This window comes from Geotrypetes seraphini, chromosome 2, assembly GCF_902459505.1.
Source record: "Geotrypetes seraphini chromosome 2, aGeoSer1.1, whole genome shotgun sequence".
In the NCBI taxonomy this organism is placed as follows: Eukaryota; Metazoa; Chordata; class Amphibia; order Gymnophiona; family Dermophiidae; genus Geotrypetes; species Geotrypetes seraphini.
This window is the reverse complement of record NC_047085.1, coordinates 491,921,817-491,946,850: the sequence shown is the minus strand read 5'-3', so window position 1 is coordinate 491,946,850 and position 25,034 is coordinate 491,921,817. Positions and strand designations below refer to the sequence as shown.

The 25,034-nt window shown below is 44.9% G+C and overlaps 2 protein-coding genes across 2 annotated transcripts in view; one reads left to right on the top strand and one right to left on the bottom strand.

Moving 5' to 3' along the window:
- Nucleotides 1-25,034, top strand: part of LOC117354408 (D-threo-3-hydroxyaspartate dehydratase-like) — a 221,318-nt gene that overhangs the window by 65,810 nt on the left and 130,474 nt on the right. The window lies entirely within an intron of this gene.
- On the bottom strand, nucleotides 5,537-7,657 carry LOC117354407 (nucleoside diphosphate-linked moiety X motif 19-like). The gene has a single exon (XM_033931892.1). It carries the CDS (start codon nucleotides 7,406-7,408, stop codon nucleotides 6,143-6,145), a length of 1,266 nt encoding a protein of 421 aa, XP_033787783.1. The 5' UTR covers nucleotides 7,409-7,657; the 3' UTR covers nucleotides 5,537-6,142.

The following is a 25,034-nucleotide window of genomic DNA, read 5'->3' as shown; positions in this document are numbered from 1 at the left end:
GGAAATTCTACTTTACGGAGAGGGTGGTGGATGCCTGGAATGCGCTCCCGAGAGAGGTGGTGGAGAGTAAAACTGTGACTGAGTTCAAAGAAGCGTGGGATGAACACAGAAGATTTAGAATCAGAAAATAATATTAAAGATTGAACTAGGCCAGTTACTGGGCAGACTTGTACGGTCTGTGTCTGTGTATGGCCGTTTGGAGGAGGATGGGCAGGGGAGGGCTTCAATGGCTGGGAGGGTGTAGATGGGCTGGAGTAAGTCTTAACAGAGATTTCGGCAGTTGGAACCCAAGCACAGTACCGGGTAAAGCTTTGGATTCTCGCCCAGAAATAGCTAAGAAGAAAAAAAAAAAAAAAAAATTTTAAATTGAATCAGGTTGGGCAGACTGGATGGACCATTCGGGTCTTTATCTGCCGTCATCTACTATGTTACTATGACAAAAAGTGGTAGCCAGAGTCGTAACCAGCAGAAAAATAAAGAGATTGCCTCGTCTGGGTCACTGGAGAGACCTTCAGTGGAATAATATGTTCGGTTCTGGACATAGAGAATGATACGGTGACAGAATTTTGTCACCATCCCTACCGATAACCGCAGGAAACCGTCACCATGTCATTCTTTAAGGAGAGAGGGAAGAATCGGAGTACGAAAGGGCAGGGGTTACAGTTAGGGGGGATGAAATTGGCTTGCTAGGGTAGTGAGGAGTAGGCAGAGGAGTAGGGTTATGGACTGAAGGCTAAATCAAAAAGGTGAATTTTCAGTCTGCTTTTAAACAAGGCAAGGGAAGGGGGCGTGACAGATGAACTCGGGTAGTTTATTCCAGATAATTCATGACAAACTGTAAGCAATACCATGAAGAAAATGAACAGGTTGTTTTTGTGCAAATTTTTAACAATACGTTCGATGCACTTATTTCTTTTTCCTTTTAAATTGTTCAATTCTGCTTTCAAAAAATGCCTGCTCACTTTTGAGAGCGTCAGATGCCAAATAGTCGGGTGGTCACAGCAAAATAGGGAATGAAAGTGGTAATGCCATCCATGCCTCAACTGAATTATTTGATCTAGGTCAGGGGTAGGCAATTCCGAACCTCGAGAGCCGGAGCCAGGTCAGGTTTTCAAGTCTCCATTCTGTTTCCCTTCCTGCTGAAGCAGAAGTTGTAGCATCTAGAACAGGGATCTCAAAGTCCCTCCTTGAGGGCTGTAATCCAGTCGGGTTTTCAGGATTTCCCCAATGAATATGAATTGAAAGCAGTGCATGCACATAAATATCATGCATATTCATTGGGGAAATCCTGAAAACCCGACTGGATTGCAGCCCTCAAGGAGGGACTTTGAGACCCCTGATCTAGAATATAACAAAATTAACCTAGGGAAGGAATTTTTGCATTGTGAGTTTGGAACAATCTACCTAGATCAGGGGTAGGCAATTCCGGTCCTTGAGAGCCGGAGCCAGATCAGGTTTTCAGGATATCCACAATAAATATGCATGAGATAGATTTACATCTCAAGGAGGTAGTGCATGCAAATCCATCTCATACATATTCATTGTTACAGTCTTTCTTGATAGGGAAAGCAGTCAGGGTATTTTCAGACGCCACTGCAGTGGCTTGCGTAAACAGACGGCATCAGAAGCGCAACCCTTCACATGGAGGCTTGGATGCTGTTCCAGTGGGCAGAATTTCACTTGCGGGCCCTCTCAGTGTCCGTGTCAGGAGTAGAAAACTTCCAAGCTGACTTTCTCAGCTGGCAGACACTGGACCTCAGAGTATGGTCTCTTGTATCAAAGGATGGTTCCCCCTCATAGTCCAGACTTGGAGCAAACCGGGAATGGATCTCATGACCACGGCCAAGAATGCAAAAGCAGTCCACTTCTACAGTCGCTTAGTCGAGTAAGGAAGCACAGGGCTGGATGCCCTGGTCCAACCTTGGCCCACAGATCTGCTTCTCTGTTTCCACTGTGAGCCATGGTGGGTTGGATCATCCGCAGGATAACCGCCCATCAGGGTCTCGTGATCTCAGTGGTGCCGGATTGGCCCCGAAGATCTTGGTACGTGGACCTGATGCATCTATAGAGAGGCACTGAAGTCGCCTGTTCATCTGGGGCTTCTCAGTCAAGCCCTGGTTCCGATGGAGAAGCCAGAACATTTTGGTCTTATGGCATGGCTCTTGAGCGAGCGGCCTTGATTCAGAAGGGTTGCTCGGAAGTTGTGGTTACAACTCTCTTTGGGGCCAAGAAGCCAGCGACTGTTGCGGCTTTTGCTAAGACCTGGAAGACCTTCCAGTTATGATGTGCCAAGAAGCAGGTGGAACCAGAGAGAGCTCTAGTGATTCTTGTTTTACTGCAGGCTGACCTCAAAAAGGTTTGTCCCTCAAAGTGCAGATAGCTAGGTTTCTTGTGTTTTCAGGCTCAGAGTTGCCTTTGGTTTTTGGCTTTTCACCCCATCACTTGGTTTTTGAAGCTGAGACCCCCGTTGCGCAGACTGTTCCTGTCTTGGGACCTCAATGTGGTCTTGAAGGGCCTGGCCTGTGCTCCTTACAAGCCTCTTTCGGAGGCTACCCTGCTAGACTTAACAATAAAGACAGTGTTTTTGGTTGCCATAGTGTTGGCAAGATAGATCTCTGAATTGAAGGTTCTCTCCCACAGGGAACCATGTCTGTTTCACGGAGTTGGGTGTTTTGCTGCACATGGTTCCTTCCTGTCTTCTGAAGGTAGTTTCCGCCTCTATATTAATAAGGAGCTTCGTCTACCTGACTTTCAGCCTATGGGTTCGACCAAACAAGATAAACTTCTGCGCAAGCTGCAGAGGACTAATGACCCCATCTGATCATCTGTTTGTACTGACCAGTCCCTCGAGACAGGGCAGGCCAACTTGCAAGGCAACCATTGAAAGATAGATCCGTATGGCGATTTCCTCTTTCTATATTTCCGCCGGGAAATAGCTGCCTCTTTCCCTGGCAGCACATTCCACTAGATGTGTAGCGACCTGGGCAGAATCCCAGGCCATTTAGCCTGATGAAATCTGCAGAGCTGCTACTTTGACTACTCTTCACACTTTTACAAAATTCTAGAGTGGATGTGGTGGCTCAAGAGATGCTACCTTTGGGTTCTCGGTACTGCGGGCAGGCTCATCTGTCCCTCCCTAGATGAATGGCACTGCTTTGGTACGTCAACTCAAGTATGGACTCCTGTGTATCCGCAACAGGTCTACAGATTAGGTTTTTACCTCAGTAATCTGGGTTCTGTTAGGATACACAGGAGTCCATACTGCCCTCCATGTCAGGACTTGTTTTTATTCACCTGATTTCTGCCTTGGACATTGCCAGTGTCCATCTCGGGACCTCTGCTATTTTACCTAAGATAAAGAAAGGATGTTTTTCAGGTTTTGGGGGTTTCCCTTTATCTTTCCTCCTGGGAGGGTCCCATAGCACCTGCTTGTTACCTTAGCAGGTTGGATCTGAGTTACTCATGAGAGTGCTTGTTGTTCTCTGTTTACTTGTTAAATGTTTATTGATGTTCTATTTTCTAAGTTTCAGAACAGAGCAGAATGTTTCTTGTCGGAGAAGTTCCCCATGCCTTTCCTCTTATGTTTCAGTGAAGTCTGATTGCTTTGGTACCAACTGAGGAGTGTGCTTCACTGCAGAAAGGGAGGAGTTCTCAAGTTCTTAAAGGGATATTCTTCTGCTGCTCCTGGGAAATAGGAATCAACAGCTCAAGTATGGATTCCTATGTATCCTAACAGAACCCAGACTACAATGGTAAGACCCTAATCTGTCATTCTTGACAATAAGTGGATTATTATCAGTGGCAAACCTAGAAATAGTTGATTTCATTCAGGGTTGTCTCTTTTACAAGGACAATTGAGACAACTGAGGATTTGCGTTCAATCACAAAGTAAACTTTATTATAGTGAAGTTTTGAAGAGTAAGAGCGAATATATTAACAGGAAATTGGATGAAGTAGGTAATAATCCTCATTTGTTTAAACTTGCTTATTATGATTTGGCCAAATGTTTCTTAAAAAAAAAATGTGTTAATTATAGGAAATGGTTTGATAGCAGATGGTTTTTTTAAAAGATTTTTTGAAAGTACGGTTTCTTCTTTCTTGAAAAATCTAAATCTTCAGAGGAGTTTAGTACAATGAATCTGGTAGATGAAAGTAATTCTCAGGATCATTTTAAAAGTGTATCAGAAATTGAGTAGACAGTAACTTTGATTAACTCATCGTCAGTTCAGTTGGACTCTGTTCCTTTTCAAATTCTTTTTTTTTCTAATAGGAAGGAATTGGCTCCCTTTATATGCCATATAGTAAATTCATCTTTGATCTTAGGAATGGTTCCGAATAGTCTTAAGGAAGCCATTACCACTCCTATTAGTAAAAAGAATAAATCCAACAGCGATGTATATAATGGGTTTCAACCTATTTCTAATTTGTCCCTTTTAACAAAGATCTTGGAAAAGGTTGTTTTGGGCCAGTTAGATTTTGGGGAAAATCATAGGCTACTTCATTTCTAGCCGCCATAATACAGAGTCTTTGTTAGACTTAGTAGATGAAATCTTGTGTAAAGCAGAATCTTGGTTCAATGTTCTATGGATACAACTCGATTTGACAGGAGCTTTTGATACGGTCTCTCACTTCAAATTGTTATAGACACTTAAAGAGATGGGCCTGAGTTCTATAGCATTACAATAGTTTGTTTCTTATTTTTCTAATCATTCAAGTTCTGTATGTTGAAATAGTGAATTATCAACAAAAGGATCTGTTATGTCATGAGTACCTCAGGGATTCTTGTTATCAACCAGAAAGATCTCTGAGATTGTCACAAAAAGGTCAATTCAGAGTACTTGGTCCAAGAGAAATTAGACTTGAATCAACCAGGAAGAGAGTGTTCTCTTATGTTGGACCGTTTCTCTGGAATACTGTTATCTGGGTTTTATGAAGGTTTTTCATACTATGCATTTCATAAACAATTGAAATCAATTCTATTTCAATAATATTATTGATCTTAACTAAGTAATAATGTCTATGTAATTGTAGACTTCTTTGGATTATACTAAGTAGGTACATGTTGTTGTATTTATTGTGAGACAGATTTATTGAAACTGTTATTTTTAAATTATCTTTTTTTTTTTGTAAACCGTTTAATACATTTGCTCAAGAGGTATATCGAGTGAAATCAATCCAACCCACCTGCTGGAAATTGAGAATACTGATTCTAGCAGAGGCTATACAGAGTTCTTATTGGCTCACTCAAGAATCAGAATTCGCAAGTCTCCACCTGCTGGTAGGCGTGCACAACCCATCAGTCATTTTTGGGATGGTCCACAGCAGGGGTAAGAAATTCCGGTCCTCTAGAGCCACAGGCAAGTCAGGTTTTCAGGATATCCACAATAAATATGCACGAGATAGATTTGCATCTCAAGGAGGCAGTGCATGCAAATCCATCTCCTACATATTCATTGTGGTTATCTTGAAAACCTGACCTGTCTGTGGCTCTTGGGGACCAATATGTCAGGTCTCTCTGGAGGGGGTGGGGGTGTCAGTTACTGAATCGGTGAATCTGATTTTTTTTTCAGAGAATGAATCGATTCACCAAAGTGAATTGATTCAAATCGAGCAGAACTAGTTCCTATCCCCGAGAACACTACTAGGCCACCAGGAAGGGCCTACAGGTGTGGTGGGGAGGGGGAGGGAGTTTCAGGGTTTCAGCCTAGAAGTGTGAATGGGGGTGTGTGAAGGGGGAGAGTGAATTTCAGGGTTTCAGCCTAAAATTCACAGGCATTTTTGGCTGAAACTCAAACCCGGTTTCAGTGTTGAATCCAAAATTTGGTCGGCTTCTATCTCCAGCATTCTTTCTCCTTCAGCTCCTAGCACAGATCCAGCACTTCTTGCCATAGCCCCATCCTTCATAAAAAACTACACAGCTGTATGAGATATTTTTGTTCATTTTATAAAATAGATTTTATTACCAAACTAAATGGATTATTGCATAATCTGTCACAGTACTTCCGCAGTTTCACAGCACGTTTTTGCTCTTAAAAATCTCATCAAAACCCTGTAAACTAGTAACTTCTCTATTTTCAAGGATTGATGGTAGGATCTCTTGACGATTAATTACATCAATTCAAATTAAGTACCAAAATGACAATTACAACCGACTGTTGTAATCCAAGGTATCTTCCGAGTCCATTAAAATAGGATAAACATGTTTGTACTTTGGCTCAATGTTCACATATATGGAAAAAAGGTCATCTCTATACTCAATTCTATGAAGCTTACTGTTTTTCTTCCTAAGGTCCTCTCTCTTTTTATCTGTAATTGGAATTGATGGTTTCTTAGCACCTGCCCAGTCTGGGTTTTCAGGATACAGCTCATCACCTGGTAAGCACGCTATATGACCATTCGCTGTGATCAGGATAACACCCAACCAGCATTCGCATCCTTCTAAGGCACGGTAAAAGCTAAACTTGTGCAGCTCTCTCAGGGAAGGAAAATTGCACATTCGGCTAATCTCGTAGAATTGAGGTGGCCCAAGTCGTAGCTTCCGGGCTTTGGACAGCTCAATCGCTTCTGGGGGCGCTAACCACTTGCAAAGAACAACTTCTTTCTGATCCTCAACCGTATATGGTTTGTCTTCTAAGCTGCAAATAAAGAAGGCAGTGTCGTAGCGTCGTTGGTTTACCTTTTCAGATAAGATAGGTGTCAACCAGTTCCCCCATTCGTGTAGTGCCCAAATATTAGGCATACATCCTAGCTCTGTGCACAAATTAATAAAATGTGCAGGGTTGCTTTGGACCTTCAGCCTCCATTTGGCCAGTTCTTTTTGATCGTGAACCACTGCCTCTGTGACGTGCTGACTGGAATTTACGTCACAACTGTTTGGAACAACCAACAGAATCCCCGATTCTTCAAAAGTTTCTCTAATGGCACAGATGCGGAATGCCACCTCTCCAGGAATCGGGGAGCCAAACTCGGTTCTGTCTGTTAAGAACAGTGGAGGTCTGGTACTGGGATTCTGCTTAACAGAATGGAGCCCAAAGGCTGGCTTTGGCTCGTGCAATTTGAAAACGTCCAGCCATTCGCTGGAAAAATCTGAGTCTTCTACAAGGCCCCCAGGAAAGACATAGGTATTGGGCATGAAGCCGCTTTTCGAGCTGCGCTGAAGTAAGAGCACTTCGTAGTCGAAAGCGCTTTTGGGCAGCCAGGTTTGCCTACTTGGCTTCTCCCAGTTGGCCGCAGGGTTGTGGTTTAACACTGCATGGGCGGTACCTGTACGTCCTGCCGTTAAAATCAATGAAGCAGCTTCTTTCCAGTGCTTTAACGTCACATTCATGTCCGACGGCTCCTTTCGGTTGTTCGTCTGGTTGCTTTTTGCGCGCTCTTTCCTTTTTTTTTTTTTTTTGCAGGTTTTCATTCAAACAGGCAGCATTCGCTCGCCAAGCATCACAGTCTCGACGGAGCTCGCGGCGCGACTGCCCCCCTACGCTCGCGGACCCGGAAGTGCACGTGCTGCACGCTATCTCGCAGACGAAGGGGGCGTGAGGGGGTTCCGTCGTCCGCACGCGGCGCGCGCTGGCACGGGGAGGTGTGGCTGTCCTACTTGCACGCGGCGGGTGACCCCCGGGGGAGTTAAGAGGACGATCAGAGTGTCAGCGCCAGCGGTTCTAGGGGAGGGTGGGCCGGCTCTGGAGCTCGAGCCTGGGGGGAGGAGGAGGGGGTAAAGACAGTGTTGCTGGCGTGTGCACGCGCATAGGGTTTGGTCTGTTTTCATGGGGGGAGGAGTGTATGGTATTATAAATGCTTAGCTTGTCTAGCAATTTAAGCGCTGTAACAAATGTTAAATAAAACTGAAGAGTGTGAAAATCCAAATACCGGCAGTACACCCTCACACTTTTTTTTTTTAATAACATTTTATTGAAGAAATGCAATAAATACATAATAATATAACACAGTAAAATACTTTTAAAGAATTAGTAACACTTTTAAAGAATTAGTAACATAGTAGATGACGGCAGATAAAGACCCGAATGGTCCATCCAGTCTGCCCAACCTGATTCAATTTAAATTTTTTTTCTTCTTAGCTATTTCTGGGCAAGAATCCAAAGCTTTACCCGGTACTGTGCTTGGGTTCCAACTGCCGAAATCTCTGTTAAAGACTTACTCCAGCCCATCTACAGAATGTAATGGATTCATTAGTTAAATGCGTCCTTTCGTCCCTTTTCTAAATGTATTCTGGCTTTTCAGTGTTTTTGGTTATTCTAGCATGTTAGTTGGACCGAGCTTTGTTTTATCCCAGAGCTGTCATCTGTGAACAGATAGGTCACAATGACCCCTGATGCAGGCGTTCCTCAGACGCCGAAACACAGTGCTGTGTCGGGTCCACAACTTCTGCCCGTGTCCTTTTATGAAATAAACAAGTTGGTTTTACATCAGTTTTCTTCAGTGGAGTGCGCATTGTCCCTTCCCACTTCCTTTTGTACTGTTTTCTTCAGTAAGCCCTGTTTTAGCCACAAGCTGTGGTCTTTCTTAGCCGTAGCTTCTGCTATTCTGACAGTGAGATCAGGCTCATAATTAGTCTGTAATTACTTGGATCGCCTTTGGAGTCCTATTGCAAAATCAATGTTAAATTGGCCGCCCTCCAGTTCTGTACAAGGGTGAAGTTTAACTGGAATGCCACAATTTCCGAGGCAGATTCTCAAAACTTACTGTGCCCTTAACGATGGTTGCTAAACCTGTTCCAGCCGGTTTAGCATGCATGCATTTTAGTGGCCGATTATCAAAACGGCTCACCACGGTCTATTCCGAGCTTTCTGTCTAGCCATTTCTAACACTGCCATGCAAATGTAGTGCAACAAGGTCATTAATATTAAAATGGTAGTAAAATGGGCTCATTAGTATTCCAAGGAGCACTCCAGGCGATTCTCTTATCGCCATGTGATTCCCCAAGCGTAGTGCTGGCTTTTTGCGACCAAAAATCTTCGACTGCTCTGGAGGTGCTGGTACTGTGAAAATCATATCTCAGGCATGTGTTTCTGGCTGTGGCTCATGATAAAATTTGATATTAAAACAAAAATATAACAAGATTCACATGAATTATAATAGGTTTTTTTGGGGGGGGGTTTGAACAAAAGCATGCATTTTGAGCATGTGCATTAAAGGCGTGTCTCATGTGTTTCTGGCGCTGGCTCATGATAAAATTTGGCAAAAAAATTACAAAATTCAAAAGCCCATGAATTATAGGCGTTTGTGAGCTGCTCATGTTTTGTGCTACAATAGCGGATGGCATTATGGATGGTGGTTCTTATCCTCAAGCTTTCCATGTTGTCCTGATGAGAAGATATGCGATGAGACCCGAAGATGATGACAGCGTTGCTTTTTCCAGCACATGTGCACATTTAAGCCTCTTCATGGCGTATTCTGCACGTGTGCTGATCGCTATCACCAGCGACTCATCAAATAAATTTAGCGACCCTTCACAAATCTCATTTGCATGCACAGTTTTTTGAGAATGACTTGTCCTTTTTAAAGTGTTACAATAATGGCTGTGGTAGTGGCCCGTCGGATTCTACCTAGAACATTAGAAAATCTTCTGATTAATATCTGTTCAAGATTCAGACTAATTTCTTTTGGTTCCTCTGAATACTTGAAAGGAATGGTTATGAGATGGGTATCTCCTCAGCATCCTTCATCATAAAATGGTGTAAGAGTAAATTATTAATTTTAAATTCCAATTAGGAATATACTTTTTATTTTTCCAACCAACAGGTTGAAAAGAAAGAAAAGGAGTCAAAATTTTTTATCTGTCTTAGTGGCCTATACAGACTTTGAATTTTGGATGGGGTGCATGTCCTGCCCACAGCCTGCCTTTCCCCTCCACCCTTTCAGATCTTCTCTACCCCAACTCAAAACATTTAAGGCCCAAATTCTATAAATGGTATTATGATTGGCAGCTACCCACAAAAGTGGCGTTGATCACATGTCAATCACACAACGGTGCCATTTATAGAATTGCAGCTACATCACAGATAGGCGCCGGAAATGTAGGCCAGGGTTTTTAAGGCCTACATTTCCGGCGCCTATCTAAGACGAATATCGCGATTACGGAGGCACCTACCGACGCCTGAGGGTACTTCCGGCATTAACCATGCCTATTTTACCCTTAGGCGCCTCCGTAGTTGTGATTGTGGCACCGTTTGTGGAGGCGCAGTCTTTTTTAAAATGAGATTTTAATTGCTTTTAAACTACACAATTATCACGTCAATTAAATGCAATTAAAAATGGCCCCGTTAGGGGCCTCATTAGCAGCACTTTTATAGAATTTGGGCCTAAATGCCTGAACTGGTGAGGACTATAACTAGGCATATTTTCATCAATAAAGATTTACCCATTGGTTGGATAGATGTCTGTCTTGCCTTTTATTGGAGTGTGAGGATCTCCAAGCCCCGCCAGCTGAAAACTTGCCAAGACTCTCCAACCCAGCTCCATAGTTGCCTGCATTTTTCCTTGAGTACCAGCATATGTTTAACCTGTAACCCATTCTGAGTTCCTTGGGGAGAACAGGATAGAAAATGAACGAAATAAATAAATAAGCAAGCAAGCTCAATTTTTATGCGTGCACAAAAACAGCATGTGCTAAGGGCCAGAGTCAGTCAGGTAGCTGAGGAAGGCTGTGTTGGAAAGATTCCTGGCCACATTCAAGGTTTTCAACTGGCAGGGCTTGGAGATCTCCACCAGCTGCACCAAAGTGTGCTGCTATTGGGTGGGCCCTGATCCTGAAGTGGGTGGGCCCCTACCACCTGAGCCCGCCCTTGTCTATGCCTCTGGTCTTGACTGTTCAACTGGGAGCAAAATATCTGAAAATTTAATGGAAGGTGATAAAACTTGGCTTGAGGGAAAACCCAGTAAAAAGACAGGTTTGAAAGTGAACCGAATCAGACAAGGGTTCCAGGAAAATAACGACAAAGCAGTGTAAAAGGTGGAACTCCCTACTCTTCCAAACCTCCCAAATTGCCCCAATCCCCCTCAAAAAATTTAGCACCTTGCAATTGCCCCATCCCCAAATTCCAAAAAACAGATTTTTTTGCAACTGACCCTTGCCAAAAAAATATCCCCTGCAACTATCATACCATCCCCAAATTACTCTGCTCCACAAAACCACCCCCTGAAAATAGCCCTACTCTAAAAATGCTAGAATTATTTCACTGCTTCTATACCGGTAAATTTATCCACTGTACCTGCCCCACAAGCTAGCCCCAACTTTCCTTATGTGCTATAAACTGCCCCACCCCTAAGGTTTGCCACCCCACAAATTCCCTTCGCTACTTGTATCCACTTCTCTCTTTCTGTGTCCCTCAATTATCTATCCAACTCCTTTTCCAGTGCTTGTTTTCCCCTTACTCGCTCCACCTTCCCACACTGGCTTAATAGATCTACAGCCTCAGCACCCTGAGTTTGTGGGTTCAAACCCTGTGCTCTCCTTCTTACCCTGGGCAAGTCACTTAATTTTCCACTGCCCCAGGTACATTAGATAGACTGTGAGCCCACCGGAACAGATAGGGAAAATGTTTGAGTACTTGATTTGTAACCCATTCTAAATTCCTTTGGGAGGATAAGCTAAAAAATCATATTGTTTTCTTATTGGTTGCTATGTGTAATACCAAGTAACATTTGTTGGTGGGGAGGCAGTATGCCCCAGGCTCCATCTTTGTGAGGGTGCCGGCATCCCTCCTCCTCTCCGCCCCCCTGCTCCTTCCCAATCCTCCCCCCATGAGCGCGCCTTCACTACCCCTACCCCCACCATACCTCTATCTCTTTGCTGGCACAAGCAGCAACTCCAACCTGTTGCAGCAGCGTCGGCTGTCCCTGTGATGTCACTTCCGGGTCCTATGTCTAGAAAGTGATGTCAGAGGGAACGCCAACGCAGGCAGCGAGTTGGTAATGCTACTCGTGCCAGGAAAGTTAAGAGTTATGGGGAAGGGATGTGTGCTCCTGTGGAGCGGTGAAAAGCTTTGATCCTGCGGGGAACCCCACCCACAATTACAGCCCCTTCACGCCTCCAGCCCTCCCTTCCCCCCTTCGTGGGTCCAGCACATCCAGCCCTCCCTTCCCCCTCGCAGGTCTGGCTGCTCCAGCCCTCTCTCTATCCTCATGGATCCGGCAGCTCCAACCCTCTCTCCACCCTCGCAGGTCTGGCGGCACTTCAATCTCCATGCGCCGTGATTCATGCTTCTGTGCCGTGCATGCGCAGTGCCTGCCTCAGCTAATTTCCTGCACCGATCTCCGACGCCGGCTGACTTTCTGCCTTCTGACTACGCTTCCGCTGCTGGAACACCTCTTCTTCTCACCCCCGGACCAATAGCAGCAGCAGCCGCGGGGCATTTACTAGGCTGGCCCACTTCGATAATGCGAGGAGGGCCGGCCTAGCAAAAGCTCCGAGGCTGCCCGGGCTAGTGGATGCTGGACAGGGGGAGCAGGAAAGGGAGAATGGGTACCACTGGATAGGGGTGAGGTAAAAGAAAGGGAGAAGGGCTACTGATGGACATGAGCAGGGAAAGGGTGCTGCTGGACAGGGGGGAGGTAAAAGAAAGGGAGAAGGGCTACTGCTGCACAGGGGAGCAGGGAAGGGGTACTGCTGGACAGGGGGGAGAGAAAGAAAAAAGATAGCGGTCAGGGAGAGAGACAGACAGGGGGCCAGGGAGTGAGACAGAAAGAAAGATAGACAGGAGGGAGAGAGACAGAAAGAAATACAGACGGGGCAGGGAGAGAGACAGAAAGAAAGAAAGACGGGGCCAGGGAGAGAGACAGAAAGACAGACACAAAGAAAGAAAGGGGGCAGGAAGAGAGAAAGAAAGAAATGTCTAAGTCTACACATCTATTCTTGCACCCGTCAATGTAACGGGCTAAAAAACTAGTTTTAATATAAAATCATAACTATTCAAGGCTTGTATGCCCAGCAGTCCGCTCACGCTGTGGCCATCAGGTCCAGGACCTGTATAGTAATCCTCTATCCATACCCTTCTATCCCCTTTTCCTTCAGGAAATTGTCTAATCCTTTCTTGAACCCAATACCGTACTCTGTCCTATCACGCCCTCTGGGAACGCATTCCAGGTGTCCATCACCCTTTGGGTGAAGAAGAACTTCCTAGTACTGGTTCTGAATCTGTCCCCTCTTAATTTTTTCAAATGGCCTCCCGTTCTTGAAGTTTTTGAAAGTTTGAAGAATCTGTCCCTCTCCACTTTCTCTATGCCCTTCATGATCTTGTAAAGTTTCTATCATGTCCCCTCTAAGTCTCCTCCACTTCTCCAGGGTTTTGAAAAGCTTTCCTTTGTACAGGAGGGCATCTACACATGCGCGGATATGACGCAATGGAGTTGTGCGCGGATGTGCTGCCCGATGTGAACAGGCAGCGGGGGCAAGGCTGGGGCAGGATTGGGAGTGTGATTGGCCGCGATGGGGGGACTGGGCGAGCCTAGGGGGTGGGTCTAGGGGTCCGGATTTTCCAGACTGAAAATCTGGTAACTCTACCCCTGCATTCTCTCTCTTTCCTTCCCCACCCCACCCCAAAAATCTTTCAGCATTTTCTTTTCAGGTCACTGGCACACTGCTGGCAGCTGAGCCAGAAGCCTTCCCTCTGATGCAAAATGCAAACATATCAGAAGGATGGCTCTGGGTCAGCAATCGGCAGCATGTAGGAACCGCTGCTGGTAACCTGTGACTGCTGGGTGGACAGCTTGAGCCCAGAGTGGGCGGGCTAGGCCCTTATCCTTATGTAAATAAGCCTATCATGCCTGTGTCCATTGTAATTAGCAGCAGAAGCTGTAGGTAGGATCCAGCCAATGGGAAGACAGTGGGGGGCGGAGCAGGGAAGGCAATTGTACTCACACAGACTGTTGGTTTGATCCAGCCAATGGGAAGACAGTGGGGGGCGGAGCAGGGAAGGCAATTGTACTTACATAGACTGTTGGTTTGATCCAGCCAATGGGAAGACAGTGGGGGGCGGAGCAGGGAAGGCAATTGTACTCACACAGACTGTTGGTTTGATCCAGCCAATGGGAAGACAGTGGGGGGGCAGAGCAGGGAAGGCAATTATACTCACACAGACTGTTGGTTTGATCCAGCCAATGGGAAGACAGTGGGGGGCAGAGCAGGGAAGGCAATTGTACTCACACAGACTGTTGGTTTGATCCAGCCAATGGGAAGACAGTGGGGGGGCAGAGCAGGGAAGGCAATTATACTCACACAGACTGTTGGTTTGATCCAGCCAATGGGAAGACAGTGGGGGGCGGAGCAGGGAAGGCAATTGTACTCACACAGACTGGTTTGATCCAGCCAATGCAAAGACAGGGTGGAGCACTAGAAGCAGAGAAGGTGATTTGAAGGAAGTTTCTGTGCTTTTTTAGACCTGAGAATTCTGCATGCGGTGAGGGGAGAAGACATAACTGTACATTGTGATAAAGGAATTAAACTTGATTCATCTCCCCTCCTGATCACAGACACAAAGAAAGCATGCACACCCAAATATGGTTGCCAGATTTCCTCTAAAAAAAAAGAGAACACCTGGTCCTGCCCTGTTCTGCCTCCAGTTCCGTCCCCAGCCCCTCCTCGACATGAACCTCCAGTCGATAGCGGAGAACCGGTTGACATAATATACTTGGACTTCCAGAAAGCGTTCGACAAAGTACCTCATGCAAGACTTCTCAAAAAACTACAAAGTCATGGAATAGAAGGGGATATACTAAGATGGATAGGAAAATGGCTAGAACACAGAAGACAGAGAGTGGGCATAAATGGGAAGTACTCGGACTGGAAGAAAGTAACTAGCGCTGTGCCTCAGGGCTCAGTTCTTGGGCCTATCTTATTCAATATCTTCGTAAATGACCTGGAAGAAGAAACGACCAGTGCTATCATCAAGTTTGCAGATGACACAAAACTATGCTGAGCAATCAGGTTACAGAAAGACAGCGAAGAACTCCAGAGAGATTTGAAGCAACTTGAGAGATGGGCAGAAAATTGGCAGATGAGTTTTAATGTAGAAAAATGCAAAGTGATGCACCTGGGCAGTAAAAACAAGGAGCATGGGTACAAACTGTTAGGTATAACATTGGGGAAGAGCGAACAAGAAAAAGACTTGGGAGTACTGATAGATAGAACCCTGAAGCCATCGGCTCAATGTGCAGCGGCGGCAAAGAAAGCTAACAGGATGTTAGGCATGATAAAGAAAGGAATCACGAGTAGATCAAGGGAGGTCATAATGCCGCTTTATAGAGCAATGGTCAGCCCACACCTGGAATACTGTGTCCAACACTGGTCTCCATACCTGAAGAAGGATATAACACTACTGGAGAGGGTGCGGAGAAGAGTGACGAAGCTAGTAAAAGGTATGGAGAACTTGAGCTACAAAGATCGCCTCAGAAAACTGGGACTATTCACCCTTGAGAAGAGAAGACTGAGAGGGGATCTGATAGAGACTTTTAAATTGCTAAAAGGGATCAACATAATGGAGTAAGCTCACTCATCAGCAGGAGGAAAGGATGGTGAGCAAGAAACAGCGTTATTCACATTGGCAAATGTAACCCAGTCTCGGACCAGAGGTCATGGCCTGAAGCTGAGAGGGGACACGGCCAGGACAAACGTCAGAAAGTTCTGCTTCACACAGCGAGTGGTGAACTCCTGGAACTCTCTCCCGAAAAAGCTGGTGGAGGAAACCACCATTCTAGGAAAATTGGATGCACATCTTCTTGCAGAAGACATTGAGGGATACGAGTGACTAGTGTATTCGCCAGGGTGTGCCTGGCTGAGCCTCCGCGTGTGCGGATCGCCGGACTAGATGGACCCCAGGTCTGATCCGGTGCAGGCATTTCTTATGTTCTTATGTCTCCTTCCTCGAGCTCGGTGCCGCATCTGAAGGGTTTCTGCACATGCACGGATGCGATGACATCACGCACATGTATATAACGTCACCGCATCGATATCCGCACAGAGGGCCTCCAGACGCGGGCCCCGAGCTCGGGGGCTTCCAAATCCTGAACAAACTGCCAGGTTTCGGAAAATCCCTCCAGGCACCCGGTCAGTCCTCTAAAAAGAGGACATGTCTGGGTTTTTCCCGGATGTCTGCTAACCCTACCCACACACACACGAGCACGAACAGAAGAACAAGTTCCACGGGATGCAACACAGCGGAGATGACTACAAGGTGCAAACCAGTTCTTTTAATGAAAGCCTTCAGTACTTTGAATATGACTCAACACCCATACACAGAAACACAAACATGTACAAACACGCCTTCCTCTTCTTCCCTTCACCCAAACTCATTTACTCTGTTCTCCCCTTCCCCAAATGAGCACTGCAGCCTTTCGGTGACAGGTCAAAAGCGCACGACAACAAAGGCGCGCAGACAACTGAGCGCAAGGCGGAAGCGCACCGAAGAAAAACAGTATTTTAAGGGGCTCCGACGGGGGGAGTGGGGGGAACCCCCCCACTTTACTTAACAGAGATCGCGTCGGCATTGTGGGGGGTTTGCGGGGTTGTAACCCCCCACATTATTCTGAAAACTTCACGTTTTCCCTAAAAAAGAGGGAAAAAGTTAAGTTTCCAGTAAATGAGGGGGGTTACAACCCCCCACAACTCCAGCGCGATCTCTATTAAGTAAAGTGACATACCCCCCATCGGAGCCCCTTAAAATACTGTTTTTCTTCGGCGCTCAGTTGTCGGCGCGCCTTTGTCTGTGAACCCAGCCTTTCTGGGTGAACTGTCCTAGATTTGAAGAAATCAAGTTCTGTGTATGGAGTATTCTTCCTTTGTTAGCCTGTGGAGGACAGTAGTTGGGAGCAAAGTAGGCAACTGTGATTCCAAACTTACCCAGAGGATGAAAAGACGGCATTAAAAATACAGTACTCCCCCGCAAATTCGCGGTTCAGAATTCACTCCCCCAGTCATTCGCGGGTTTTATTTCTTCTTTGTTCTGCTGCTTTCGAGAAGGGCCGGCGCTCAGGTGAACACGGAGGACACGGTTCACAGCGCCCGGTGCTGGGGCCCATCTGCCTCCCCCCCCCCACCCCTCGCGCCCTGGAATCTGGCCCACCAGCTGCTACAGCGGCACCTACTACTTCTGGTGCCCAGGTGGCCGTTGCAAGGGAGATGGGGAGAGAGAGAGAGGAGATTGGTGGCAGTTGCAGTGGTAGAGCGTACACGCGCGATGGAGCCTTCCAGCCGATGGTGACCGATGTCAGCCTCCAAAAACGGAGTGGGGAGGGCATTTTTGCACAGCATCCATTGTTCGCGGGTTTTTTTCACTTTTCGCGGTCACTCAGAGAACATAACCCCTGTGAATTTCGGGGGAGTACTGTAATCTGAACATCGCACTCCGCTGGGGGCAGTTTGCTTCTTAGTAAAGGCTATACTGTGGGGAAGAAGTATATTCTGAATCACTGGTTCAAGGATTTCCCACCCACCATCTAGTCTTGGCGAAATAAATTTCATCTTTTAATGATCTGGGAATCTCTGTCGGCCCAGTTTTCCAGACACCGGAGTAAGATCTTTCTGTCAGTTTGGTCTTATTTAGACCCGCTACTATCAAGCGTCAAATAGTAAACAGACTACGGAAGCCAGTGGTACCCTTATTGCCTGTTACTTGAGGTCAAGTGGGGTGGGGTGGGGTTGGGGAATTTCAGTGGGGTAGTTTTATTTGGCCGAGTCTAGGTTTTAAGAACCCAAACCTGGACTCTGATTGTTTAACATCTGTTAGGTTTTGCTGTATTCTTTCTAATGAAAATGATGTATCTGTTTGTATTGCTCTTTGCTTTGTTTCTGAATAAATTGTTTAAAAAGAAGAAAAAAAAAATTAGTAATAATCTGAACACCATGGCAAGGACAGCAAACTTGTACATAAGCCAAACCCGTAAAACAAACTTTGCCTATATTGAAGAAGATTGTGGAAGTGCTATTACAATATTAAAAAAAAGATCATGGAACCTCAAAGCTCCTCCAGGCAAAGTCTCCAGTAACATCATTGGTACTAGCTTAACCCGGGGGGGGAAAAAAAGAGTAGCAGGAAAAATTCCCCTCCCCAAAAAAACAGAGAAAAACTGCTACCAGTTGAAGTCGGGAGGGATGAGGTCAACGCTAGCCATGGGTAAGAGATGCTACTCAAAGAGATACGGGGAGAGGGCCAGAGGAAAAGGGGCACAGTGCAGCGCAGTGATGCAGAGGGAAGTGCAGGGGGCACACAGTGTGGTGACAGAATATTGTTTCTTTTTATACTTTAAAAAGGCACTCCACCCCAGGCGCAAACTTTCCTCACTACACCACTGCCTTGAACTACTGAGAGAGGCTTTTAAGTTAAATCCAAACCCTTTATTTCTTTATCCTTATCCAAACCCCCCTGTAACTTAGAAAGGTAACAATGCTTGTCCTAAGCAGAAAAGATTTATCTGTCCCTGGATATCCATCAGCTTCAGGCAATCTTCTAGGTGCACAAAAGTGTTTGTAAGCTCCTTCAGCAAGGACCCTCATGACCAAGCATGCCTGTTGCGCTTTGTACACTAAAGATACTGTATTAATATGGTCAATGTTAGAACAGCTTGAAGCCACCTGGAATGCAGTATTTAATTCAGCTACTGTTAAAGCAGGTTTTCTTAAGTAAATAAGTTTCAAGTTTATTTAAATTTAGTTATCCCGCCTTTGCCAAAATTTCAAAGCGGCTAACGTTCATAAAACATTTGAGTGGGGTAAAGACAATTAAGACAGAATAATAAAACGACATCAAATATTAAAATGACATAATTAAATTTAAAAAATGGAACAAAAACAGCAATGACAACAACAACGAAGGGCTCCTTTTACTAAGGTGCACTAACATTTTTAACGTTTTTAGGAAATTACCGCGCACTACGCTTCTAGAACTAACGCCAGCTCAATGCCGGCGTTAAGGTCTGGCGCGCGCGTTAAAGCCCTAACGCGGCTTAGCAAAAGGAGCCCTAAGCATTAAAACATACGACTGTACTGGTACAAAAAAGGAGGGGGAAGTGAGGGGGGGCGTGTCATGGGCAGGGAAGCATTAGCCATCTAATGGGCTAACACGGAGTTAATGCTAGATCATGTAACTCCTAAATAGGAGGCAGTGAGTGCTCCCATGTTAGCTCTCGGCAGGTAGTGTATACTAATAATAATAATAATAATAATAATAACTTTATTTTTCTATACCGCCATAGTCAGGCGACTTCTAGGCGGTTTACAATGTAAGAAGGCTGGACATTCAGCGAATAACAAAGGTCTTAGTACAGTACAATGCTAATACAATACAATAAGTCCACATATAATACAATACAGTAAGTCTAAATACAATACTATACAATAAGTTTAAATACAGTACCGAACAAAGAGTCTAGATGCCGTACAATAGTCTAAATGGTAAACTTACATATTAATTGGAGATCTAAGGGTAATGAGTGTCTGAAAGATTTAGAACATCCATGAGGGGGGTCTTAGTGGGGGAGGAGACCGTTTTAGTCAATGAATTTAGCGAATAGGGTGGTTTTGATCGATTTGCGGAATGTATTATAAGTCACATTAATGCATTTGCAATAAAAGAGAGCATGACTCCAAAAGGTGTTGCATTAAATCTGGACTTAGAATGCAGTAAATTTCTGCATAAAAACAGGTTAAGCTCAGATTCTGCTGCAAAGGGTCCCTTAGAACATAAGAATAGCCTTACTGGGTCAAACCAATGGTCCACCTGGCCCAGTTTCTTGTTTCCAACAGTGGCCAACCCATGTCACTGTACCCAGCTGAAACCCAAATAGTAACAATATCCCATGCTACCGATCCAGGGCAAGCAGTGGCATCTCACACGTCTCAATAGCACACTATGGACTTTTCCTCCAAGAACTTCTGCACACCTTTTTTTAAACCTGGCTACACTAACCACAGTGTTATTTCATTGAGTGCCCCCTGGATTTCGTACGTTTTGAAAGGATAGAAAATCGATTCACTCTTAACCGTTCAGCACTACTGAGGATTTTGTAGACCTCAATCATATCCTCTCAGCCGTCTCTCAACCTTTTTAGTCTTTCCTAATGTGACCATTTCATTTTTTCATCAAAAGGGGACATCTATTAATTGTCAGTCCCGCCCCAATCCCAATCCCGCCCCCAATTTCTTCCATTCATTTTTCATGTACACATAATATCTTAATTCATAATGGTAACCATAAATTTTTTTTTAAAACTACAAAGCACATTATACGCAGAGAAAATATTAATTAATCATTGGGGTTTTCAAAGATGTCAAGGCAGATGATTTTAAAATATGCAATGTCACCTCAGTAACTATAGAAAAATAGACAAATATAGTGCAAAATATAGACAGCAGATATAAATTCTCAAAACGGACACATTTTGATCACTAAATTGAAAATAAAATCATTTTTCCTACCTTTGCTGTCTGGTGATTTCATTAGTCTTATTGCGTTTCCTTCTGACTGTGTATCCTTTCTTTCATTTCTTTCTTTATGCACTCAGACCCAAGAATTGTCCCTTTCTATTCCCTCCCTCTTTCCTTCCTATGTCCTTAATGCCCCCAATGCCTCCTTCCTATGTCCTTAGTGCCCTTAGTGCCTCCTTCCTATGTCCTTAGTGCCCTCAGTGCCTCCTATGTCCTTAGTGCCCTCAGTGCCTCCTTCCTATGTCCTTAGTGCCCCTTCCTATGTCCTTAGTGCCCCCAGTGCCTCCTTCCTATGTTCCTCTCACTGCCTTCCAGACTTTGTCCCACCCCCACTCCCGAAGCCAGCCTGCCTGCCTATCTACCTCCCTCCCATCCCCCTGTACAGTAGAACCCGGCATTTTTCTATCCCTCCCTCCCATCCCCCTGTGCAGTAGAACCCTTGAGCAGCATCTTTCCATCTCCCCCCTCCGCCACTACCGACACCGTGCAGTCGACCCCACTGACCCTCTCATCCAACCCTCCCACCGCGAGATGACCGACAAACCTCCGAGCTCCAGCAGCGTCAGCAGCCGCAGCACTCTAAACACGCTGCTTCGCGGCCTTCTACTGTCCGTGATTCCCTCTGCCGCATCACTGATGATGTCATCAGGGACGCAGCAGAGGAAATCAGGGCGGTAGAAGGCTGCGAAGCAGCATATTTAGAGTGCTGCAGACGCTGCTGGAGCCAGGAGGTTTGCAGTTGTCTCGCGGTGGGAGGGTTGGATGGGAAGGTCAACAGGGGTTCGGGTGCGCTGTGGGGGGGGGCAACGACGATGACACGACGCTGCTGCCTAAAGCACCACACCGGCGGGCCAAGTGAGGGTTTTTTTTTGTTTTTTTTTCACGGCAGGGAGGGACAGGAAGCAATCGCCTGTCCTATTGTCCCCGCGCACAGCTTCGGGACGCTGTCCCTGAAAACGGGACATTTTGGCGTCCTAAAGCTGTGTGTGGGGACAACGAGACAGGGGATCTAAAAACAGGACGTATGGTCACCTTAGTCTTTCCTCATATGAGAGGATATCATCTCGGTCGCTCTTTGAATCTTTTCTAATTCTGCTATATCTTTTTTGAGATAGGGTGACCAGAACTGTGTATGCAGTACTCAATGTGAGGATGCACCATGGAGCAATACAGACTCTGAGTACTTAGCTTTAAAGTATCCCTTGTGAAAGGCTTCTAGACCATGCTTCTAAGTCACCCAACCAGCAAAGGATCCTTCTGACCATTCCAGTTATAGGCCTCAGATGTCAGTACCAGAAGAACAAATGCAGAAAGACTAGGAGGGGAGGGGGAAGGACGAGAAAAGTGTAAATGCTCTAAGAAATTCAAAACAGATGAAAAGTAGTTTGTTTAAAATTTCCCACTGCATAAAAAAAAAATATCCTGGTTTGATCTTTTGAAATGCTCCAAATTCAACTAATTCTAATTTTTTTTTCTATGTGAAAGGTCTAAAACAAATCAGAATCAGAAACCCAAAGGGATTTTTTCCTCTGAGAATTACAATGGGAGCAACAGTTTATTCTTTCAAGACACAGGCCTTTGAAGTCTCTGATAAGTGCAACCTTTCAAACAAGACAAGATACCCAAGCCTTTGATTTAGCATTTTTCAATCTTGCAATACAAACTGCACTATGCTGTACGGTATGTAGCCATGTTTTTCTGAATCTCATCCAGTGCATGGACATGCTGGCAAATTCTCTGCTGTATGCAATTAGGACCTCCAGTGGTCAGGGGGCCCCCTTGCACCTACAGCTCAGAAAATAAAAGCACTTCTTCAATAAAAGCACTAGTACAAAATGGTTGACAGAGAATGACACGGGGACAAATTTGTCCCCATCCCAGCAGGAACTCCCTGTGAGTTTTGTTGCTGTCCTTACCCCATTCCTATAAGCTCTGCCTTAACTGCACAAGCCTCGAACACATTGTTTTCTTGTTTATTTAATAATAATAATAATAAATTTTTATATACCGCCATTCCCGTGAGTTCTAGGCGGTTCACAACAGTTAAGCATAATACAAACAATGCAAATCGTTTGAGATTCAACAGATTAAGGGGCTCATAATCGTAAGAGAAAAACGTCCAAAAACCGGCCTAAGTTGACACTTAGACGGACATTGTCAAAATACGTCCAAGTGCCGATATTAAAAATGGGTTTTGGACGTATTTGTAAACAACTTAGGCCTTCATAGTGCTGCTGAACGACCAAAGCTAAATGGGGCGTTTCAGGAGGAGTGACAAGGGCGGGAGTTGGGCGGGACATGGGCCGGCTTATACAGCCCAGGATCGACGGAACTTGGACGTTATGACTTAGACCATTTAAAACATGGTCTAAGTCACAAAAAAACACCTAAAGTCACCAGATAAGCACTGCAAATACATAAAACAGACCCCCACACACTACCCCAGTGATCACTGACCCCCCCCACCTCATAAAAATCGTAATTATACCTTTAAAATTCAACCTATTTTATTTATTTGCAGTACTGTATTTAGAAGTAACATTCTTAACCAAAATAATTGCATATAACGGTGCTGAAAAAATACTGTAATATACTGTACAATATTTCACTACTATAGTAAGCAATTAGGCTGCTCATCAATCAGTAGAATGCACCATGGTTTTCTCACCATTAGCAGTACAGTAACGCTGTTAACAAAAAAAATGCACACAACAGGGCTGGAAAATAAATACGGCAATACACAGTACTCCCTCGATATTTGTGGGGGTTCCGCAAATACATTTTTTTGCCTGTCAAAAGGCAGGAGAGGGCAGATGGAGAGCCGGCGAGTAAAGAAAAATCACTCGCGGTATGCTCCGACCGCCTCTTCCTGTTACTAAAGTAAGGCTGCACCAATCAGGAGCTGTCTTGACACGCAGCTCCTGATTGGTGTAGCCCGGCTTTAGTACAGGAAGAGGCGGTCGGAGAATACTGCGAATTAGTGAGTCCGTGAACTGCAAATTCATGGGGGAACACTGTACTGTACAATATCACACAACCACAGTAAGCAATTAGGGCCCCTTTAACAAAGTCACGGTAGCGATTCTCCTGTGAGAAATGTACCAAAGCCCATAGGAATTGAATGGGCTTTGGTGCATTGGCCACGCTATTGGGCTTTCTAAACAGTTCTGAGCTGCTGTAGGATGCTACAGTGCAGACTGGGAAATGGGAATATATAAAGAGACGATCCATTACCATTATGAAAACACTACGTGACAAAAAACAGTTTTACAAAAACACAGTACCTCTATGCAGAAGTGATCATGAGGAAGATGGACTTAGATGATTTGAGGGTTGGGGTGAAAATAGGTAGAAAAACCATCAGCAATCTGAGTTAACGCAGATGATGCTACCCTGCTGGCAGAGAGTGTGAAGGACCTCAAGAAGCTGATCCTGAAGATGAAAGAATAAAGCGAGAAGGTGAACATCAAGAAGAGCAAAATCATGACTACCACCAACAAGAAAGTCCATATAAAGATCAACAATGAAGAAATAGAAGTGGTTGACAGCTTCGTTTTCCTTGGATCTATCATTAATCACAGTGGTGATTCGAAAGCAGAGGTCAAGTGTCGACTAGCACTGGGGCGTGCAGCCATGGTAAGCATGGACCAAATATGGAGGTGCAAGGATGTCTCAGTCATCAGACAAAGACTGATCACTGCCATTGTGTTCACAATCACGACATATGGCTGCGAGACATGGATACTCATGAAAGCAGATGGAAGAAATATTGATGCCTTCGAGTGTTGTGCTGGAGAAGACTTCTACGAATTCAATGGACAGCTAGAATCGCCAACAAAGATGCTCTTGATCATGTAAACCCAGAGTTGTTCCTCGAAGGCAAGATTACCAGACAAAAGCTGACCTATTTTGGACATATGATGAGGGCGAATTCACTAGAAAAGGAGGTGCTACTCAGAATGGTCAGCGGTAAAAGGAAGCAGGGAAGTCTAAAGGCCCTTTGGCTGGATACCATCAAGAATGACAGGGGAATGAACATCAAGCAATTGAAAGAAGTCTTGGAAAATAGGAAAGCATGGCAAGGACTGGCCTGGAGAGTATCCAAGGGTCAGACACGACTGAATGGATAGCAATATTTGAGATCTGAGGGAACTCTGAGATTGATTTCCATAAAGGAGAAAACTGTTCAGTATGCTAAATCTAGAACAACGATGTGTGTGCGGGGGTAAAATTATGGAATACCCTCCCTGGCATTCTGAGGACCTGTTCTGATCGTTCACAGTTTAAAAAGATGTTCAAGACACAACTGTGTGTTGAGGCTTTCCTTTGAAACTTTGCTAACAGCCATATTTGATAAGAAATCTAAATTGCACTTTATTAAGTGGGGACGGATAATATGTAGATTCCTTGAGTTTTTGATGTAACTTAAGTAGACTAAATTATTATGTGAGTGTGATTTAATTGGATGCATTTTGTAATTGTACTGTCCTTGAACTATTGTGAATATTTTACCTGTTAACCGCTTAGGTATAGGAAGTCTAGAAATAAATAAATAGTAGTAGTAGTGCCAGAGGCAGGACAGAATGGGTATTGCTCCTAC

Coding starts and splice junctions, on each gene's coding strand:
- LOC117354407 (XM_033931892.1), bottom strand. CDS start 7,408: ATGAAAACCTGCAAAAAAAAAAAAAAAAGGAAAGAGCGCGCAAAAAGC.